Source organism: Ranitomeya imitator, chromosome 1 (assembly GCF_032444005.1).
Source record: "Ranitomeya imitator isolate aRanImi1 chromosome 1, aRanImi1.pri, whole genome shotgun sequence".
Taxonomy (NCBI): Eukaryota; Metazoa; Chordata; class Amphibia; order Anura; family Dendrobatidae; genus Ranitomeya; species Ranitomeya imitator.
Genome location: NC_091282.1, coordinates 515,468,131 through 515,489,421, shown reverse-complemented (window position 1 = coordinate 515,489,421; position 21,291 = coordinate 515,468,131). Strand labels below are relative to the sequence as shown.

The 21,291-nt window shown below is 43.6% G+C and overlaps 1 protein-coding gene across 1 annotated transcript in view; it reads right to left on the bottom strand.

Moving 5' to 3' along the window:
- GRIN3A (glutamate ionotropic receptor NMDA type subunit 3A) overlaps positions 1 to 21,291 on the bottom strand; it is a 930,574-nt gene that overhangs the window by 279,837 nt on the left and 629,446 nt on the right. Inside the window, exon 5 of the mRNA XM_069766589.1 lies at positions 6,381 to 6,526. Within this exon, the coding sequence (XP_069622690.1) occupies positions 6,381 to 6,526 (146 nt within the window). The remainder of the gene's footprint in view (positions 1 to 6,380; positions 6,527 to 21,291) is intronic.

Here is a 21,291-nt window from a genome sequence, read left to right as displayed (position 1 = left end):
AGTGACCTCATTTTGGAAAGAAGACCCCTTAGGAACTAATCTAGATGGGTGGTGAGCACTTTGAATCCCCAATTGTTTCACTAAAGTTTAAAATGTAGAGCCGTGAAAATTAAAAAAATCATTTTTTTCCACAAAATGATCTTTTAGCCTGAAATTTTTTTATTTTCCCAAGGGTAACAGGAGAAATTGGACCCCAAAAGTTGTTGTCCAATTTGTCCTGAGTACGCTGATACCCCATATGTGGGGGGAACTACCATTTGGGCACACGACAGAGCTCGGAAGGGAAGGAGCGCCGATTGAAATGCAGACTTAGATGAATTGGTATGCAGGCATCACGTTGCATTTGCAGAGCCCCTGATGTACCTAATCAGTTTAAAAAAAACCCACAAGTGACCCCCATATTGGAAACTAGACCCCCCATGGAACTTGTCTAGATGTGCTGTGAGAACTTTAAACTCCCAAGTGTTTCACTACAGTTTATAACACGGAGCAGTGAAAAATCTTTTTTTTCCACAAAAATTATTTCTTAGCCCCCAGTTTTGTATTTTCCCAAGAGTAACAGGAGAAAGTGGACCCCAAAAGTTGTTAAATTTTTCCTGTGTACGCTGATACCCCATATGTTGAGGTAACCCCCTGTTTGGGCGCACGGGAAAGCTCGGAAGGGAAGGAGCCCTGTTTTACTTTTTCAACGCAGAATTGGCTGGAATTGAGATTAGACGCCATGTCCTAACTCTAACTTTAGCCCCAGACCTAACCCTAACTTTAGCCCTAACCTTAATCCTAACTTTAGTCCAAACCCTAACCATAACTTTATCCCCAACCCTAACCCTAACGTTAGCCCCAACCCTAACACTAACCCTAATGGAAAAATGGAAAAAATACATTTTTTAAAATTTATTATTTTTCCCTAACTAAGGGAGTGATAAACGGGAGGTTTGATTTACTATTTATAGCGGGTTTTTATAGCGAGTTTTTGTTTGGCAGCTGTAGCACCCTAAGAGACGCTTTTTATTGCAATAAATAGTTTTTTGCATCGCCACATTTTGAGAGATTTAATTTATCCATATTTTGGCCCACAGAGTCATAGAATGTCTTTTTTTTTGCGGGACGAGTTGACATTTTAATTGGTACCATTTTCGGGCACATGACATTTTTTGATCGCTTTTTATTCCGATTTTTGGAAAGCAGAATGAACAAAAAACAGCAATTCCTGAATTTCTTTTAGGGGGGCGTTTATACCATTCCACGTGTGGTAAAATTCATAAAGCAGCTTTATTCTTCGGGTTATTACGATTACAACGATACCTCATTTATATCTTTTTTTATGTTTTGCCGCTTTTACACAATAAAAACTATTTTATAGAAAAAATATTTGTTTTTGCATCTCTTTATTCGGAGAGTTATAACTTTTTTATTTTTCTGCTGGTGATGCTGTATGGTGGCTTTTTTTTGCGGGACAATATGAAGTTTTCAGCGGTACCATGGTTATTTATATTTGTGTTTTTGATCATATTTTATTGTACTTTTTGTTCGGCAGTATGATGATAAAGCATTGTTTTTTGCCTCGTTTTTTTTTTTTTTGCGGTGTTCACTGAAAGGGTTAACTAGTGGGATAGTTTTATAGAGCGGGTTGTTACAGACACGGCGATACCAAATATGTGTAATATTGTTTTGTTTTTTTTATTTACATAAATAAATGGATTTATTGGAAAATATTTATTTATTTCCTTTATTTGGGGATATTTTTTTTACTTTCTAACATTGTCCCAGGGTGGGACATCACTATATTTCATCAGATCGAAACCCCCGAAACACAGTGTCTGCAAATTGAGATTCTGGTTTGGCTATTATCCTAAGTCATGTGACAAGGCTTGTTAAAGGGTCAATATTGACTTGTAGGATTGCTACGTTCCAATAGGTGGCAAGAGAGTTTTAGCTCTCTTCCTCTCTGAAGAGAAAATTTGTATAATTAGCATATTACCCAGAGGAGCATTGCGGCTTTAAGTCTCCTCATCTCAGCATGCTTAGCATGTCGATCTCCGTAATGAGAAACAATACTTCTTGTATACCCCATACTCAGTATCGTTGCCCCTTGGTGGTCTTTTGCTCAATAATGGTGCCCCTTTAGTGTACTGCACTCAATAATGCTGATCCTTCACTCCCTCTACTCAGTAATGATGTCTCCAACTCAGTAACTGCACCAATCACCATGAATAGTAACTAGTGATGAGCGAATAGCATTGTTGCTTGGGTCTCCCCGGGCATGCTCAGGTGATCTCTGAGTATTTTGTAGTGCTCAGACATTTTGTTTTCTTCACCTCAGCTGCATGATTTACGGCTACTGGACAGCCTAAATACATATGGGATTTCCGTAACAAACAGGCATTCCTCACATGTATTCAGCCTGGCTAGCAGCTGAGGCGAGGAAACCTAAATGTCTGAGCACTACAAAATACTCAGAGATCACCCGAGCATGCTCTGGGAGACCTGAGCAACAATGCTATTCGCTCATTACTAACAGTAACCATAAAATTATAAAACAAATATTCATCTAGCCTGTTCTCACAATGAATGGAGTTGCACAATCTATTTAGGCCTGGACCCATGAGCTGCCAGATTGCAATCCCCTATTACCAATTTCAAAGACGACAATTCTAAGATGCCCATGGCTTATGAGAGTATATTGCATAGCAGTAAGCTGATAGACCTCTGCCCCACTATAATACGAATATTATAGTGGGGCAGAGGTCTATCAGTGTATGTGGTTATTGTTGAAAGGACAGCAATGCATAGATGAATTGCAATAGCAGTACGCTGAAGTCAAGGGCTTGCACCTCAGATTCTTGGTGCTAAATACCTGCTAAATAGATTAGCCATAAATTATAATCTTAATCATTGTATTACTAATATATGCCATCACTTGTGTCAGTGTGCATCTGACTATGGTGACCTCCGTTACTAACCAATGGGCTTGATATCACCTGACAATACAAAGGTGACATCAACCCAACAAATATTAATCCCACTTGCCACCTCCACAGGGGAAGTGGAAAGAGCAGGGCAAAGCGCCAGAATTGCTTTTCTTTAATTATTTATTTAAAAAAACGGTGTGGGGGCCCCTCTATTTCTGACAACCAGCCTTCCTATAGCTGAAAGCTAAGGGTTGCAGCCCACAGCTTTCAGTTTTGCCTGGCTGGTTATCAAAAATACAGGGAAACCACGCCATTTGTTAAAAAATTTATTTATTTTTAGCACAAGTGCCGGCTGATGAAAACTCCCATCAGCCGCCATCCGTTCTCGTTGTTTTTAACTCTGGTCACAGCTGTGGACTCACACTGTCACCTGACAGCATGGAGGCTGTGGCTCTCTGACCAGTGATAATGATCTTACTGCTGATCAGAGTCAGTGTTTGCCACACTGTCATGCCCATCCAACCCATTACAGTGTACACTACTCTATAGAAGGGGAGGGCGGAGGAAAAGAAAGAAACTGGGAAAGAAAACAGGCCGAGGGAGACACAGATGTATCATGCTGAGCTTTCTAAGTCTTTGATTCCAATTGAGACTTCTCATTGCAGTATAATTTCCCCAATGTCTTTGCTGCTTCTCTCAATGTGCTAATAATGAGATGAACTGCATGAATCAATCTGTGTGTGAGCTAAGCTGTGCGTGGGAGAGAGCATTTCAGCTATGCTCCTCCCACCAGTGAAAAACTGTTTAAAACACCCGATATAAAATATTTTATGGCTAGATAGTGTGTTATTTCTTATGTACACACACAGGACTGCTTATACTAAAAAGTTAATAGAATTTATGGTTGATCTTTATCATACAGCCTTTTTGGAGAAAAAAAAAGAACCCTATCCAGGAAACTCGCGCATCATCTTCAAAGTTTCTGGAATGACGAGCCTGATTCAATCTAATTCAATGAAGACAAGCTTTGTCTTGCAACTACTTGGAGTGGCACAGATTAATGCGGTATTCCATTTTCAGAAAAGCGTTAACCAAATGATCAGATAGCAGTAAAAAATTAATTCAAATAGCAATCACCCTCCCTGGATCTAGCAACAGCTTTTCGATACAGCTCCCGTCTCTGTGCATTGAGTGCAGAGGTGACAATTACTGATCCTCACCTTTGCTGATGTACATTAAATGAGCCACCAAGATCTGTGAGTGGCTGCAGCAGTGATGTCAATGTGATTTTACCACTGCATCCAACACCCACACACAGGGACTTCAGCAGTGAGCCAGCAGTAGATCCGGAGAGAGTTTTATCTGTGTTTGTTTTTTAACTAGAACTTCATTATTTGTAGACTACATTTTTAAAAGTGGAAACCACTTTAAGAAGGCACAGAAGGTTCAATCACCCTTGTGCCTTAATTCTTGCGGAGTCTACAGGCTGTTTCAATCAATGTAATAAAATCGGAAAAGGACAAGTGCAATAATGTAAATTATTGTTACTTCATGGCATCCTGGCTACATCTTTAAAGAAGTTATCCCATCTTGTCAAACAAGTTTGATTTCAAAGTGCTTGGAAAAACAAGCAACTTTGCAATTTACCTCTTATTAAAAATTATCTCCTTTCAACAATGAAGGAAATTTTAATTCTACAGTTTAACCCCTTCATGACCGGGGGATTTTTCATTTTTCCGTGTTCGTTTTTCGCTCCCCTCCTTCCCAGAGCCATAACTTTTTTATTTTTTCGTCAATTTGGCCATGTGAGGGCTTATTTTTTGTGGGACGAGTTGTACTTTTGAACGACATCATTGGTTTTAGCATGTCGTGTACTAGAAAACGGGAAAAAAATTCCAAGTGCGGTGAAATTGCAAAAAAAGTGCAATCCCACATTGGTTTTTTGTTTGGCTTTTTTGCTAGGTTCACTAAATGCTAAAACTGACCTGACATTATGATTCTACAGGTCATTACGAGTTCAAAGACACCAAACATGACTAGGTTATTTTTTATCTAAGTGGTGAAAAAAAATTCCAAACTTTGCTAAAAAAAAAAAAAAAAAATTGCGCCATTTTCCGATACTCGTAGCGTCTCCATTTTTCATCATCTGGAGTCGGTTGAGGGCTTATTTTTTGCGTGCCGAGATGACGTTTTTAATGATAGCATTTCGGTGCAGATACGTTCTTTTCATTGCCCGTTATTGCATTTTAATGCAATGTCGCGGCGACCAAAAAAACGTAATTCTGGCGTTTCGAGTTTTTTTCCCGCTACGCTGTTTAGCGATCAGGTTAATACTTTTTTTTAATTAATAGGTCGGGCGATTCTGAGCGCGGCGATACCAAATATTCGTAGATTTGATATTTTTTTTATTGATTTATTTTGATTGGGGCGAAAGGGGGGTAATTTAAACTTTTATGTTTTTTTTATTTTTTTCACATTTTTTAAACTTTTTTTTTTTACTTTTGCCATGCTTCAATAGCCTCCATGAGAGGCTAGAAGCAGGCACAACCCGATCGGCTCTGCTACATAGCAGCGATCTGCTGATCGCTGCTATGTAGCAGAATTGCACGTGTGCTGTGAGCGCCGACCACAGGGTGGCGCTCACAGCGACGGGCAATCAGTAACCATAGAGGTCTCAAGGACCTCTATGGTTACCATTCACAAGCATCGCCGACCCCCGATCATGTGACGGGGGTCGGCGATGACGTCATTTCCAGCCGCCCGGCCGGAAGCGGTAGTTAAATGCCGCTGTCTGCGTTTGACAGCGGCATTTAACTAGTTAATAGGTGCGGGCAGATCGCGATTCTGCCCGCGCCTATTACGGGCACATGTCAGCTGTTCAAAACAGCTGACATGTCCCGGCTTTGGTGCGGGCTCACCGCGGAGCCCTGCATCAAAGCAGGGGAGCCGGCATCGGACGGTATAGTACGTCCGATGCCGGTAAGGGGTTAATACTCATTGCCTAGGTTAAGTCTCTGTAGTAAATCAGAGAGGGACAGTTTTCTAGGCAAGGATTGAGCACTTGCAAGTGTTTTGTTATAAAACTTGCAAATATTTCTCTTAAACTGGCCTGATTGCTGGATTATGAATGCTTCAGCTACCCCCGTGCTCTTCCAAAGCTGCCTAGCTTGCCGCATGGGAGCGTTGGGCCACGAACTTGTCAGTGGTCCCAAGGGTCAATCTGGCTCTTGATTATTTGAGAGTGGTGCACTCCTGAAACCACAACTACCCTAAGCCTGATGTTGACCCTCAAGTTCACTACCCAACAATCCTCCCACCAAAAATCATTTTACTGTATAGCTCTGATATTTTGTAGTTTGTAAGGAGCTGGTGTAAAAAATCACAACACTTTATATGAGAGTTTAAGAAGCAATGCAAAACAAACTAATGTAGATGAGCAAGTAATAAAGTTAAATAGATGTCAATTACTTTAGAAATGCGACTCCATCAGAAGTAGATGGGGTGTTATATCTTCTCATGTATTCGTGCATCTCGGGAAAGCTCTTCTTAACATAGTCTTCCGCACTGCTCTCTTTTACTGTTCCAAACCGGAACCCTTGGGAGGGATGATGAAGCTATAAAACAGGGATTATATTGTTATTGCCTTATTATAGAATAATCAGAGATGGCATTTTCTTTTTGTTACATAAATGACAATTGAAGATGAAATGACATTGTAAGACTGCAGATGCATCGAGGGGATAAATTCAAATCCGATCCTAAAACGTTTATGAAAACACATTGAAAATACCAACGTCTTACGTATTGTAGACCGCAAACCATGTATTTCGATTTTACTCTGTAAGTGCGTAGAAAAGTAATTTGCCATTTACCAACTGTGATATTACCAATAAGCAATGTTGTGACAGAACGAATGAGTTACTTTCATTTTTGATGCTATTAAATATTTTAAAAAATCATCTCATTTTTGCTGCTACATAGATGTAGCAGAACTCAGTACTCCATTGGGTGTCATAATAACTGGCAGTTACCTAGAAAGGATTTTCTTACCCTTGTTTACACTGTAAAACAGCTCTAAACTTAAATGGTAAGCTTATTCAACATTTTGTTAACATTTGGAGTCAGTTGAAAGAGTTTAATACGAGGTCAGAAAGTACCTAACTCACTGGTTTTTCACCTCTGTATGAAAGGTTATTTAGCAGTAGCATATTTACTGACATTAGTGCCTGAAACTTTGTGACCGGTTAGGGGCTCTGGTCCATTTTTAGCTAGCTCACATAGAACATGGCGCTCGGTGTGCGTGCGCATGCACAGCGTCAGCACCATTATGAAGGCATCACAAATAGAGATGGCCAACTCTGAACAGTAAAGTTCGGCATCCGTACCAAACACCTACTGTACAGGCACGGACACCGAACACGGACTTCACCAGGAAGTCTGTGTTACTGTTCGGGTCCGGCTGACAAAACACCGGGTGTTTGTTGCGCTGTCATGTCCATGGCAGCGTGGCAAACACCAATTCTGATCGGCGGTGAAATCTTCCCCACCAGTCAGAGAGCCGCGGTTCCCATGTTGTCAAAAGGCAGAGCGAGCGCTCAGCTGTGATCGGAGGCATAAAGTTTATCTCCAGTCACTGGTGTCAGCTGATGGGACTCCTGATCCCATCATCCGACACCTTATTTTTTCTCACGTTGCTAGCGTGGATCTCACCGAGGTCACGGCAGTTCAGCCCAGCTGAGAACGGAGCCTCATTAACCGGATGTAACCTCATTGACGTCACCACTGGTCACTGAGGCTGCGCTTGCAGCTGTTCAGTCACCAGTGGTTCTCAGCCTGGATGGTTGCATCTAGGCACCGTCCAGGTTGAAAACTGTTTATCCTCCAGACATGTATTACGGGGACAGAATGACATACAGGTATGGTGTATTGTTTCTTTATTTTAGTTTTATTACAGGAGATCGAGGGCTTCGGTGGAATTAGGTGAGGTTATAACTATGGTTTAATTAAGATTATTAAAGGAGTGTGTGTCTTTCTTTCAATTTAATTACTTTATTCTTGCTGTGTCTTTATTTACCATACTAGAGGATGGCCCGATTCTATCGCATCGGGTATTCTAGAATATGCATGTCCACGTAGTATATTGCCCAGCCACATAGTATATTGCCCAGTCACGTACTATATTGCCCAGTCACGTAGTATATTGTCCAGCCACGTAGTATATTGCACAGCCCACATAGTATATTGCCCAGCCACGTAGTATATTGCCCAGCCACATAGTATATTGCACAGTCACATAGTATATTGCACAGCCACGTAGTATATTGCCCAGCCACGTGGTATATTGCCAGCCACATAGTATATTGCACAGTCACGTAGTATATTGTCCAGCCACGTAGTATATTGCCCAGACACATAGTATATTGCCCAGAGACATAGTATATTGCCCATACATGTAGTATATTGCCCAGCTACGTAGTATATTGCCCAGTGACGTAGTATATTGCTCAACCACGTAGTATATTGCCCAGTGACATAGTATATTGCCCAAGTTTCAGAAGTGAAGGACGGCATCCAATCCAGGTGAAAGAAGTAAACACTTTATTGTGCCAAAGGTGCGACGTTTCAACCCCTATGGGGTCTTTATCAAGCATACATAATATTCAAAATGACGGCCTTATAAAGGAAGTGGATCACCACCACCTGACAGGTCCGCCTACAAAATTTGCATACATAATAACTGGTGATCATATTAACCATAAAAAACATATATATAGTGAAACATACATAATTAAAATCTCATTGCATTCATATCACATGGCCACATTATTGGCAATAATGTTCAAATTCATAATAATATGCACATGTCAACGGTGAAAAGTAAATAAACAAAACCGCATGTCACCTGTAAGCCTATCAGAGGACACATGGGGGCTATTGCGAGCGTGAGCTGCCTATCACTGAACCCATATCACATCACTACTTAATTAGCCAATCTATGTCTCCGGTGAAAATCCAATCCAGGGCACTGACACATATCAAGCCCATGCGTTGGAGCCAATCCAAGCTCCATATCCGCTTACATAGAACCACCCCCCAGGCTGATCATTATGGTACCAAATAGTGACATAGGTAATAACATCATAGGCTCTCATTACTCACCTCTAGACATATCCGATTACAGTGTGTAAACCTGCCGGCCACACGGCAGCGCCAAACATGTAAAAACATGTGGCTTCGCCGAAAGCAGCCGAAAGGCACGCCCACCCCAACCGGCACACGTCCCATAAACTAGAATCACTGCAGGCTCTGTACCTGCATCCGCCCCCACTCAGGTCACATGACCAACCCGCGCGTCAGCCCAGCATACCGCACGTAAGCCCAGGACCGAGTACGCATGCCTGCCGCCTCACCAGCGGCGCCACAGAGAGCCGACAGACACGCCCTCCGGCCCCCACGGCAATGTGCTAATGATCCATCGGTACCCTTGCTCACACTAAATGTGCTAATGATCCACCGGTACCCTTGCTCACACTAAATGTGCTAATGATCCACCGGTACCCTTGCTCACACTAAATGTGCTAATGATCCACCGGTACCCTTGCTCACACTAAAGGGCTAATGCCATTAAACATGTGGACATACAAAAAAGGTATGTGAAGACATTAGAGCCCCCATCTAAAGATATTTAAAGGTGGTCCTCAAAATTAACCCCTCAATCACTAAATAGGGCCATAAATAGCTAAAAATAGCTCAGACCCACCATACTCGACGGACAACTATATGGGGAGACATACACATGAATCGTCTTAACAAATATAACGCCATATCCATGGCTATATATCCATCAAGAAGGCAGAACGCCATCTCCAACAGACAGGAGAAGACCAGCCAATTTACTATATGTCAATTCACATAAATCTAGAAAAAATGCAATAAGTAGTATACCAATCACCACATTAAAAACAATCTAAACGGATGTGAGCCACACGAACCATATAAAGATAGATCAAGATACACATACTGAGAGATTGTAGTCAACATTTAACCCCCCAGGCAGTCGAGAACCCAACATCGATATCCATCTAAGTTCTTTCTTTTTTAATAGTTTAACCCTGTCCCCACCCCTACGGAAAGGAGGCACGCCATCAATCACCCTAAATCGTAACTGACTAACTGAGTGTCCACTCTCAATGAAGTGTTTAGGTATTGATAACTCCATCATCTTGGTTCTGATGGTACTTTTGTGCTTGCTGATGCGTGCCTTTATTTCCATTGTGGTCTCCCCCACATATGTGAGTCCACAGGGACAAACAATAAGATAAATAACAAAACTTGAGGTGCACGTGTACCTCTCCCTGATGGAGTACCTCTGGCCTGTGTGAGGATGATTAAAAAAATCACCCTTGATCATATTCCCACAGCACGCGCATCCTAAACAGGGAAAATTACCAAATTTCGGGGGGCCCAACGTCCTCTGCACATTGACCACTGTAGGACCAACGTCGGATTTGACCAATTTGTCCTTTAGATTACGTCCTCTTTTGTAGGATAAGATTGGCGGCAGGGCAAATTCTTCAATATCAGGCAGACCCTGATGCAAAATGTGCCAATGTTTCAAAATCATATTTTTCATCAACCCACTAGCTGTATTAAAGGTGGACACAAAGGGAATCCGCTTCTCTCTAACCCTAGTCTTTTTCTCCCTTATGGCCGCTCTAGATGTCCCTTTAGCCCATTCCACATGTTTTCTAACTCCATTCACAGGATAGCCTCTACTCAAAAATTTAAGGCACATCTCATCCAATCTAGAGTCAAGACGTGAGTCATCAGCCACTATCCTCCTGACTCTAAGCATCTGGCTCCATGGTAGCGACTCAAGCATATTTCTTGGATGGTGGCTGTTAAACCGTAATAAGCTGTTTCTATCAGTGCTCTTCACATACAGATCCGTTTTTAGAGAAGACCCGACTTTATACACCAGTGTGTCCAGGAATTGCACCTGTTCCTGAGAATGTGTGATCGTAAAACTGAGTTCAGGAAAAATGTTATTTAACTCTTGGTGAAAATCCAGGAGTTCACTGAGGTGCCCCTCCCATACTACAAACACATCGTCAATGTAGCGCCACCAGGCCCGGACCCGGGGCCAAAACCGTGAAACATACACGTACTGGTCCTCGAGCACCGCCATGAAAATGTTAGCATAAGTGGGGGCCACATTGGTCCCCATGGCGGTACCCCTCAACTGCTGGTAGTAATCATCCCCAAAAAGGAAATAATTCCTTCTGAGGATGAACTCCAGCAGCTGGAGGACCAGACGTGCACGGTCCGGCCCCACGTCCGAGCCCGATAGCGCCACATCAACGGCTGCTAAGCCCCTGTCATGTTCTATGGAGGTGTATAATGACACCACGTCAAAGGACACCAACAGTGTATCAGTTGTAACATTTACACTTTCAAGTTTATTCAAAAAATCATCAGTATCTCGAATATACGACTTCGCACCTGAGGCAAACCTGGACAACACCTTGTCAAGAAAAATTGAAACCTTATTGAAAATAGAGTCACGGCCTGAAACAATCGGCCGGCCCGGGGGGTTAAAATAATCTTTGTGAATTTTGGGCAAAACATATATCAAAGGCCTAACCGGGCAGTTGGTAATCAAATACTCAGACAGCTTAGAGTCAATCAGGCCATTGGTCAAGGCCTCACTGACTATAAGCTGTAGTTCCTTCTGGAACCGCATTGTGGGATCCCCTGACAACTTGCAATAAACATCAGTGTCTGCCAATTGACGTAATATCTCCGCTTTGTATTTTACAGTATCCATCACAACCACCGCCCCACCTTTATCGGCGGCCTTGATTGTAATGGATGTATTGTTGGAGAGATTATCCAAAGCTTTCTTCTCAGCCATAGTAAGGTTATGCTGACCACGATTTCTATGTGTCTTTCTTAGTGTCTCAAACTCTTTTTCAACCAACTGTATGAATGCCTCAACTACATGGGTTTTAGTGGGTGGCTGAAACTCACTTCTGCTGTATAAACCAACACCCTGTAAAGAAAAGAGATTAGCATTCCCAACATTAACCGGTCTTATTGCATCCTGTTTTTTATCTGCAAAAAAAGATGTTAAACGACACCTCCTAAAAAAAGCGAACAAGTCAGTCTCTAACTCAAACCAATCAGGTAAATTAGTGGGGCAAAACGAAAGGCCCTTTTCCAAAACACTCAGTTCAATCGTAGACAAAGTTACAGAGGAAATGTTCACCACAAGGGTTCTTTCTATCAATTGTTGAACCTCCGTCTCTCCTCTCCATTCCGCTGTTTCATTGTGGTGTTCCGTGTCACTCTCTGTCCTTGTGCTGACTTTGTTCCTTTTGTGTTTCCTACCCCCCCTCCGGTATTTCCTGCGGGGATGGTATCTGTCGCTATTTCTCTCTCTAAAAAATGCGTGGATGTTGATGTTGAGGCTCCCATATTAGAGTCATCAGTGGAATCAGATTCCCCAGTAGTGAAGCCAAATTGTTGTCTACCCTCCGGGGCTCTCCTTCGTCGACGTGATTGAAAAGTCCTGTTGTTTCTTTGTGAGGACTGTTTCCCCATGTGCCATGGAAAAACTCGGCCTGTCTTATAATCCTCATTATCACGGAACCATTTAGTCCTTTTAGTGCTCTCATTATCTGCACGAAATTTAGATAAATTAACATTCAATCGTGTCATGTAGGTACTCATTTCTGCTGCTGTCAGATGAGCTGTAAGTAACTGTTCACATTCAGTAATGTTTCTTTTAAGAGTCTCAATTTCTTTATTTAAAAATTCAATATTTAACAGCATCAGATCAAAACAGTATTTATTTGTTATAGATTCAAATCTCGAGCAGAACAGCACATTCTCAGCCATTTTTTTGCAGATAAAAAACAGGATGCAATAAGACCGGTTAATGTTGGGAATGCTAATCTCTTTTCTTTACAGGGTGTTGGTTTATACAGCAGAAGTGAGTTTCAGCCACCCACTAAAACCCATGTAGTTGAGGCATTCATACAGTTGGTTGAAAAAGAGTTTGAGACACTAAGAAAGACACATAGAAATCGTGGTCAGCATAACCTTACTATGGCTGAGAAGAAAGCTTTGGATAATCTCTCCAACAATACATCCATTACAATCAAGGCCGCCGATAAAGGTGGGGCGGTGGTTGTGATGGATACTGTAAAATACAAAGCGGAGATATTACGTCAATTGGCAGACACTGATGTTTATTGCAAGTTGTCAGGGGATCCCACAATGCGGTTCCAGAAGGAACTACAGCTTATAGTCAGTGAGGCCTTGACCAATGGCCTGATTGACTCTAAGCTGTCTGAGTATTTGATTACCAACTGCCCGGTTAGGCCTTTGATATATGTTTTGCCCAAAATTCACAAAGATTATTTTAACCCCCCGGGCCGGCCGATTGTTTCAGGCCGTGACTCTATTTTCAATAAGGTTTCAATTTTTCTTGACAAGGTGTTGTCCAGGTTTGCCTCAGGTGCGAAGTCGTATATTCGAGATACTGATGATTTTTTGAATAAACTTGAAAGTGTAAATGTTACAACTGATACACTGTTGGTGTCCTTTGACGTGGTGTCATTATACACCTCCATAGAACATGACAGGGGCTTAGCAGCCGTTGATGTGGCGCTATCGGGCTCGGACGTGGGGCCGGACCGTGCACGTCTGGTCCTCCAGCTGCTGGAGTTCATCCTCAGAAGGAATTATTTCCTTTTTGGGGATGATTACTACCAGCAGTTGAGGGGTACCGCCATGGGGACCAATGTGGCCCCCACTTATGCTAACATTTTCATGGCGGTGCTCGAGGACCAGTACGTGTATGTTTCACGGTTTTGGCCCCGGGTCCGGGCCTGGTGGCGCTACATTGACGATGTGTTTGTAGTATGGGAGGGGCACCTCAGTGAACTCCTGGATTTTCACCAAGAGTTAAATAACATTTTTCCTGAACTCAGTTTTACGATCACACATTCTCAGGAACAGGTGCAATTCCTGGACACACTGGTGTATAAAGTCGGGTCTTCTCTAAAAACGGATCTGTATGTGAAGAGCACTGATAGAAACAGCTTATTACGGTTTAACAGCCACCATCCAAGAAATATGCTTGAGTCGCTACCATGGAGCCAGATGCTTAGAGTCAGGAGGATAGTGGCTGATGACTCACGTCTTGACTCTAGATTGGATGAGATGTGCCTTAAATTTTTGAGTAGAGGCTATCCTGTGAATGGAGTTAGAAAACATGTGGAACGGGCTAAAGGGACATCTAGAGCGGCCATAAGGGAGAAAAAGACTAGGGTTAGAGAGAAGCGGATTCCCTTTGTGTCCACCTTTAATACAGCTAGTGGGTTGATGAAAAATATGATTTTGAAACATTGGCACATTTTGCATCAGGGTCTGCCTGATATTGAAGAATTTGCCCTGCCGCCAATCTTATCCTACAAAAGAGGACGTAATCTAAAGGACAAATTGGTCAAATCCGACGTTGGTCCTACAGTGGTCAATGTGCAGAGGACGTTGGGCCCCCCGAAATTTGGTAATTTTCCCTGTTTAGGATGCGCGTGCTGTGGGAATATGATCAAGGGTGATTTTTTTAATCATCCTCACACAGGCCAGAGGTACTCCATCAGGGAGAGGTACACGTGCACCTCAAGTTTTGTTATTTATCTTATTGTTTGTCCCTGTGGACTCACATATGTGGGGGAGACCACAATGGAAATAAAGGCACGCATCAGCAAGCACAAAAGTACCATCAGAACCAAGATGATGGAGTTACCAATACCTAAACACTTCATTGAGAGTGGACACTCAGTTAGTCAGTTACGATTTAGGGTGATTGATGGCGTGCCTCCTTTCCGTAGGGGTGGGGACAGGGTTAAACTATTAAAAAAGAAAGAACTTAGATGGATATCGATGTTGGGTTCTCGACAGCCTGGGGGGTTAAATGTTGACTACAATCTCTCAGTATGTGTATCTTGATCTATCTTTATATGGTTCGTGTGGCTCACATCCGTTTAGATTGTTTTTAATGTGGTGATTGGTATACTACTTATTGCATTTTTTCTAGATTTATGTGAATTGACATATAGTAAATTGGCTGGTCTTCTCCTGTCTGTTGGAGATGGCGTTCTGCCTTCTTGATGGATATATAGCCATGGATATGGCGTTATATTTGTTAAGACGATTCATGTGTATGTCTCCCCATATAGTTGTCCGTCGAGTATGGTGGGTCTGAGCTATTTTTAGCTATTTATGGCCCTATTTAGTGATTGAGGGGTTAATTTTGAGGACCACCTTTAAATATCTTTAGATGGGGGGCTCTAATGTCTTCACATACCTTTTTTGTATGTCCACATGTTTAATGGCATTAGCCCTTTAGTGTGAGCAAGGGTACCGGTGGATCATTAGCACATTTAGTGTGAGCAAGGGTACCGGTGGATCATTAGCACATTTAGTGTGAGCAAGGGTACCGGTGGATCATTAGCACATTTAGTGTGAGCAAGGGTACCGATGGATCATTAGCACATTGCCGTGGGGGCCGGAGGGCGTGTCTGTCGGCTCTCTGTGGCGGCGCTGTGTTTACATGCGCCGCTGGTGAGGCGGCAGGCATGCGTACTCGGTCCTGGGCTTACGTGCGGTATGCTGGGCTGACGCGCGGGTTGGTCATGTGACCTGAGTGGGGGCGGATGCAGGTACAGAGCCTGCAGTGATTCTAGTTTATGGGACGTGTGCCGGTTGGGGTGGGCGTGCCTTTCGGCTGCTTTCGGCGAAGCCACAAGTTTTTACATGTTTGGCGCTGCCGTGTGGCCGGCAGGTTTACACACTGTAATCGGATATGTCTAGAGGTGAGTAATGAGAGCCTATGATGTTATTACCTATGTCACTATTTGGTACCATAATGATCAGCCTGGGGGGTGGTTCTATGTAAGCGGATATGGAGCTTGGATTGGCTCCAACGCATGGGCTTGATATGTGTCAGTGCCCTGGATTGGATTTTCACCGGAGACATAGATTGGCTAATTAAGTAGTGATGTGATATGGGTTCAGTGATAGGCAGCTCACGCTCGCAATAGCCCCCATGTGTCCTCTGATAGGCTTACAGGTGACATGCGGTTTTGTTTATTTACTTTTCACCGTTGACATGTGCATATTATTATGAATTTGAACATTATTGCCAATAATGTGGCCATGTGATATGAATGCAATGAGATTTTAATTATGTATGTTTCACTATATATATGTTTTTTATGGTTAATATGATCACCAGTTATTATGTATGCAAATTTTGTAGGCGGACCTGTCAGGTGGTGGTGATCCACTTCCTTTATAAGGCCGTCATTTTGAATATTATGTATGCTTGATAAAGACCCCATAGGGGTTGAAACGTCGCACCTTTGGCACAATAAAGTGTTTACTTCTTTCACCTGGATTGGATGCCGTCCTTCACTTCTGAAACTTTGGTATGTACTCCTCCACTTGGATCCTGTGGAGTTAGGACGAGCAACCATTGTATACTACAGAGTGCTGTCTGCCGCCATTTTGTTGTTTGGATAGTATATTGCCCAGTCACGTAGTATATTGCCCAACCACATAGTATATTGCCCAGTGACGTAGTATATTGCACAGCCATGTAGTATATTGCCCAGTTACGTAGTATATTGCCTAGTGAAAGTAGTATGTTGCGCAGCCACATAGTATATTGCCCAGTGATGTAGTATATTGCCCAGTGATGTAGTATACAGTGCAGAGCCACGTAGTATATTGCCCAGTTACGTAGTATATTGCCCAGTGACGTAGTATATTGCCCAGTGATGTAGTATACAGCACAGAGCCACGTAGTATATTGCACAGCCATGTAGTATACAGCACAGAGCCACGTAGTATATTGGCCAGTCACGTAGTATATTGCCCAGGGACGTAGTATACAGCACAGAGCCACGCAGTATATTGCACAGCGAAGTAGTATACAACACAGAGCCACGTAGTATATTGGCCTGTCACTTAGTATATTGCCCAGCTACGTAATATATTGCCCAGCCAGGTTTGTCACAGGTTAAAAAATAAAAAAATAAACATATACTCTCCTTTCCGATGGCCCCTTGTAGTCCACGGCAGCTTCCGGTCCCAGGGTTGGTATGAGCGCAGGACCTGTGATGACGTCGCGGCCACATGACCATGACGTCATGGCAGGTCTTTCTAGCGCAGGCGCGCAGGGCTTGTGATGACATCGTGGTCACATGACCGTAACATCATGGCAGGTCCTTCTCCCATACCATCTTTGCCACTGGAACCTGCAACGGAAGATGGTGGCCGGCGCGAGCGACTACGGAGGGTGAGTATAGCAGGTTTTTTGCTTTTTTATTATTTTTAACATTACATTTTTTACTATTGATGCCGCATAGGCAGCGTCAATAGTAAAAAGTTGGGGACACACAGGGTTAATAACGGCGGTAACGTGGTCCTTTACCGCCGGCATTAACCCTGTGTTAGCGGTGACCGGAAGGGAGTATGCGGGCGACAGGCACTGACTGCGGGGAGTAAGGAGCGGCCATTTTCTTCCAGACTGTGCCCGTCGCTGATTGGTTGTGGCAGCCATGACAGGCAGCTGGTGAGACCAATCAGCGAATGAATAACCGTGAAAGAAGGACAGACAGACAGACGGAAGTGACCTTTAGACAATTATATATAAGATAAAAGTACTTTATTCTTGCTGTGTCTTTATTTATCATGTAACTATAGGTTTAGTAATGGAGAGGTGTCTTATAGACATCTCTCCATTACTAAGCCGTGGGCTTGATGTCACCTGACAATACAAAGGTGACATCAATCCCACAAATATTAACCCCACTTGCAACTGCTACAGGGCAAGTGGGAAGAGTGGGCAAATTGCCCGAATTGGCGCATCTAATAGATGTGCCTTTTTCCGTACAGCTGTGGGCTGCTCTTTTTAGGCTGGGGGGCAATATCCATGGCCCCACACCAGCCTGAGAATACCAGCCTCCAGCTGTCTGCTTTAGCTAGGTTGGTTGTCAAAAATGGGGGGGACCCCATGCTTTTTATTTAATTATTTACTTAAATAATTAAAAAATATGGCAAAGGGTGTTAGGGCTAGCTGAACGCACCAAGTAATAGGGTGATAGATAAGAGGTGTGTTCGCAGCCCGGGGTCCACCGTGCAGAGATACTTGCTGCAAGTAATTGCAGATGGACACTGAGCTCACATGTGGGTTAAACTTCACCCCGTGTGAAATGAAAGTGAGCTCTGTTGCCAAACAGAGTCGCGCTGTAATGTTCGTCCTTCGTTTTCGAAGATGACCATGACTTCAGGGTTAGAAGGGAATTAATAGTTATGGGTCCGGAGGTGGCTGATGAGTCCAATCCGGGCCCTGAAGGTTCGCCCACATACTTGACTTACGAAAGCAGATGTGGTCAGTACACCAGATTCTGCTTGTGCCTTGCGTACAGCACGCTTTCTTTTTGCGTCACAGATTTTCTATCTTCAGCTGCACGTGCTCCTGAGGTGATCCTGCCCCGCCAACCTGGACGATCCAGGGCAAGCTCTTCCCATTCATTGGTGTTGACTTCCAGGTTTTTGAGAGACACCTTAAGGCAGTCTTTATAGCGCTTCTTCTGCCACCCAACTGCTCGCTTTCCTTGGCACAGTTCTCCGTACAGCAGTTATTTCGGTAGTCGGCTGTCCGGCATTCGGACCACATGTCCAGCCCACCTGGCTTGGACTTTCAGCAGGAGAGTGTAAACGCTGCAGAGCCCAGTTTGTTCCAGAATTGCCATATCTGGGACATTGTCTTGCCACCTGATGTGGAGGAGTCTGCGGGGGCAACTCATGTGGAAATGATTAAGCTGTTTAGCATGCCTGCTGTACACTGTCCAGGTCTCGCTAGCATAGAGAAGTGTGGTGAGGACCACCGCGCAGTAAACCTTCAGCTTGGTGGTAAGGCTGAGTCCCCTTCGTTCCCAGACGTTCTTATGCAGTCTCCCGAAGGCGGCACTGGCTTTGGCGATTCTGTTGTTAACCTTAGCGTCTATGGTTACTTCACGGGAAAGTGTGCTGCCTAAGTAGGTGAAGTTATCGACTGCTTTGAGGTTTTGCTCCTTCACCATGATACGTGGCTCCTTGTACAGTTTTCCTGGAGCCAGTTGATACATAACTTCGGTTTTTCTAATGTTGATCTCGAGACCAAAACTGTCGCAGGCTTGCGAAAAACTGTCCATTTCATGCTGCATCTGCTGTTCCGTGCTAGCGTTAAGTGCACAGTCATCAGCTAATAGTAATTCACGGATAACAGTCTCATGCACTTTCGTAACCGCCTTCAGGCGTTTTGGGTTGAATAGCTTGCCATCAGTCCTGTACCTAACCTGGATTCCATCTTCACAGTTGTTAAAGGCATCACTTAACATTGCAGAGAACAGCATACTGAACAGGGTTGGAGCCAGCACACAGCCTTGTTTTACGCCATTTGTTACTGGCAAAGCCTCAGATACGTCTCCATCGTTCAGAACCTTCACCATCATGCCATCATGGAACTGCCGGATGACTGAGATGAACTTGCTCGGGCAGCCAAATTTTGCCATGATCTTCCACAGGCCATCTCTACTGACTGTGTCAAAAGCCTTGGTCAAATCAACAAAAGTTACATAAAGGTCACGGTGTTGCTTCTGGCACTTTTCCTGAAGTTGACGTGCTGAAAATACCATATCTACTGTTCCACGTTTAGCACGGAAACCACACTGGCTTTCGGGTAATAGTCCTTGCTCAAAGTGATGTAAAAGGCGGTTGAGCAAGACACGAGCCAATATCTTGCCTGCAGTGGACAGAAGGGAGATGCCTCGATGGTTGTCACAAGATTGGCAATTACCTTTCCTCTTGTATATGTGGATTATGCTGGCATCTTTCATCTGTTGTGGAACCTGTCCCTTTGTCCACATATATTGGAATAGTTTGGTCACCGTTTGCATCAGAACAGGGCCGCCAGATTTATATACCTCAGCAGGTATAGCATCATTTCCAGGTGCTTTTCCACAAGAAAGTTGTTTTACTGCTTTCCTGACTTCATCTCCACTTGGAAGAACATCAAGCTCCTTGTTGATTTCTACCTGGGGCAGACGAGCAATAGCCTCATCATTGATATTGGCAGGGCGATTAAGAATATTATTAAAATGCTCAGCCCACCGTTCCAGAATTTGTTTCCTTTCTGTCAGCAGCTTAGTTCCATCTGCGTTAAGCAGAGATGAAGAGATTGATGACTGGGGTCCATATACAACTTTGAGCGCATCGTAGAAGCGTTTCTGGTCATGGGTATCTGCATGGCCCTGAATTTCGTCGGCCTTCTTGCTAAACCAGATATCCTGCATCTCGCGTAGCTTGATTTGTACCTTTCTTTTTATGTTGGTAAAGGCACCTTTCTTAGCTAACGATGTGGGGTCATTTTGGTACACCTTATACCGCTGATGTTTCTCTTCTAGGAGTGTCTTTAATTCCTCGTCGTTTTCATCGAACCAGTCTTGATTATTTCTGGTTGCTGATCCAAGATGCTCCAGAGCAGTATTATAAACAGCATCTCTCAGAATTGTCCACTGTTCCTCAACGCCAATCTCCTCTGCCTGTAGTATATTTAACAGTCTGCCATCAAGGTCATTGGCAAATTCCCTTGCAATTCTTTTATTTTGCAGCTTATAGATATTCAGCCTCTTTGTCGTTTTCTGCCCTTGGGGTCTCCTCGCAGGCAGGATGCGGAGCCTGCACTTAGATACAATGAGGCGATGGTCAGTCCAGCAGTCTGCACCACACATGGCCTTCGTCACTCTAAAGTCCATCTCATCCCTTTTCCTGGCAATGATGTAATCAATGAGATGCCAATGCCTCGATCGTGGGTGCATCCATGATGTCTTCTTGCGGGTGGGTAAGCGGAATAAAGTGTTGGTGATGTCAAGGTCATGTGTGGCACACATCTTGAGGAGCAGCAGGCCATTACTGTTACACTTGCCAGTGCCGTGTCTCCCAATGACCCCTTCCCAGTTTTGATGGTCTGTTCCCACTCTGGCATTAAAGTCTCCAAGTATAATGAGCTTGTCTGCCTGTGGGATTGCTGAAATAAGTGTGTCAAGTTCATCATAGAACTTATCTTTAATGTCATCCGGATTAGTCATCGTGGGAGCATAGGCACTGATCAGAGTCGCGCGTTTCTTGTTTGTAAGTGGGAGCTGAAATGTCATCAGACGGTCGTTAATGCCCTCCGGAAGCCAGGTAAGTTTACGAGCAAGATGAGTTTTGATAGCAAATCCCACGCCTGCTTCTCGTTTTTCAGTGCTGCCTCGACCAC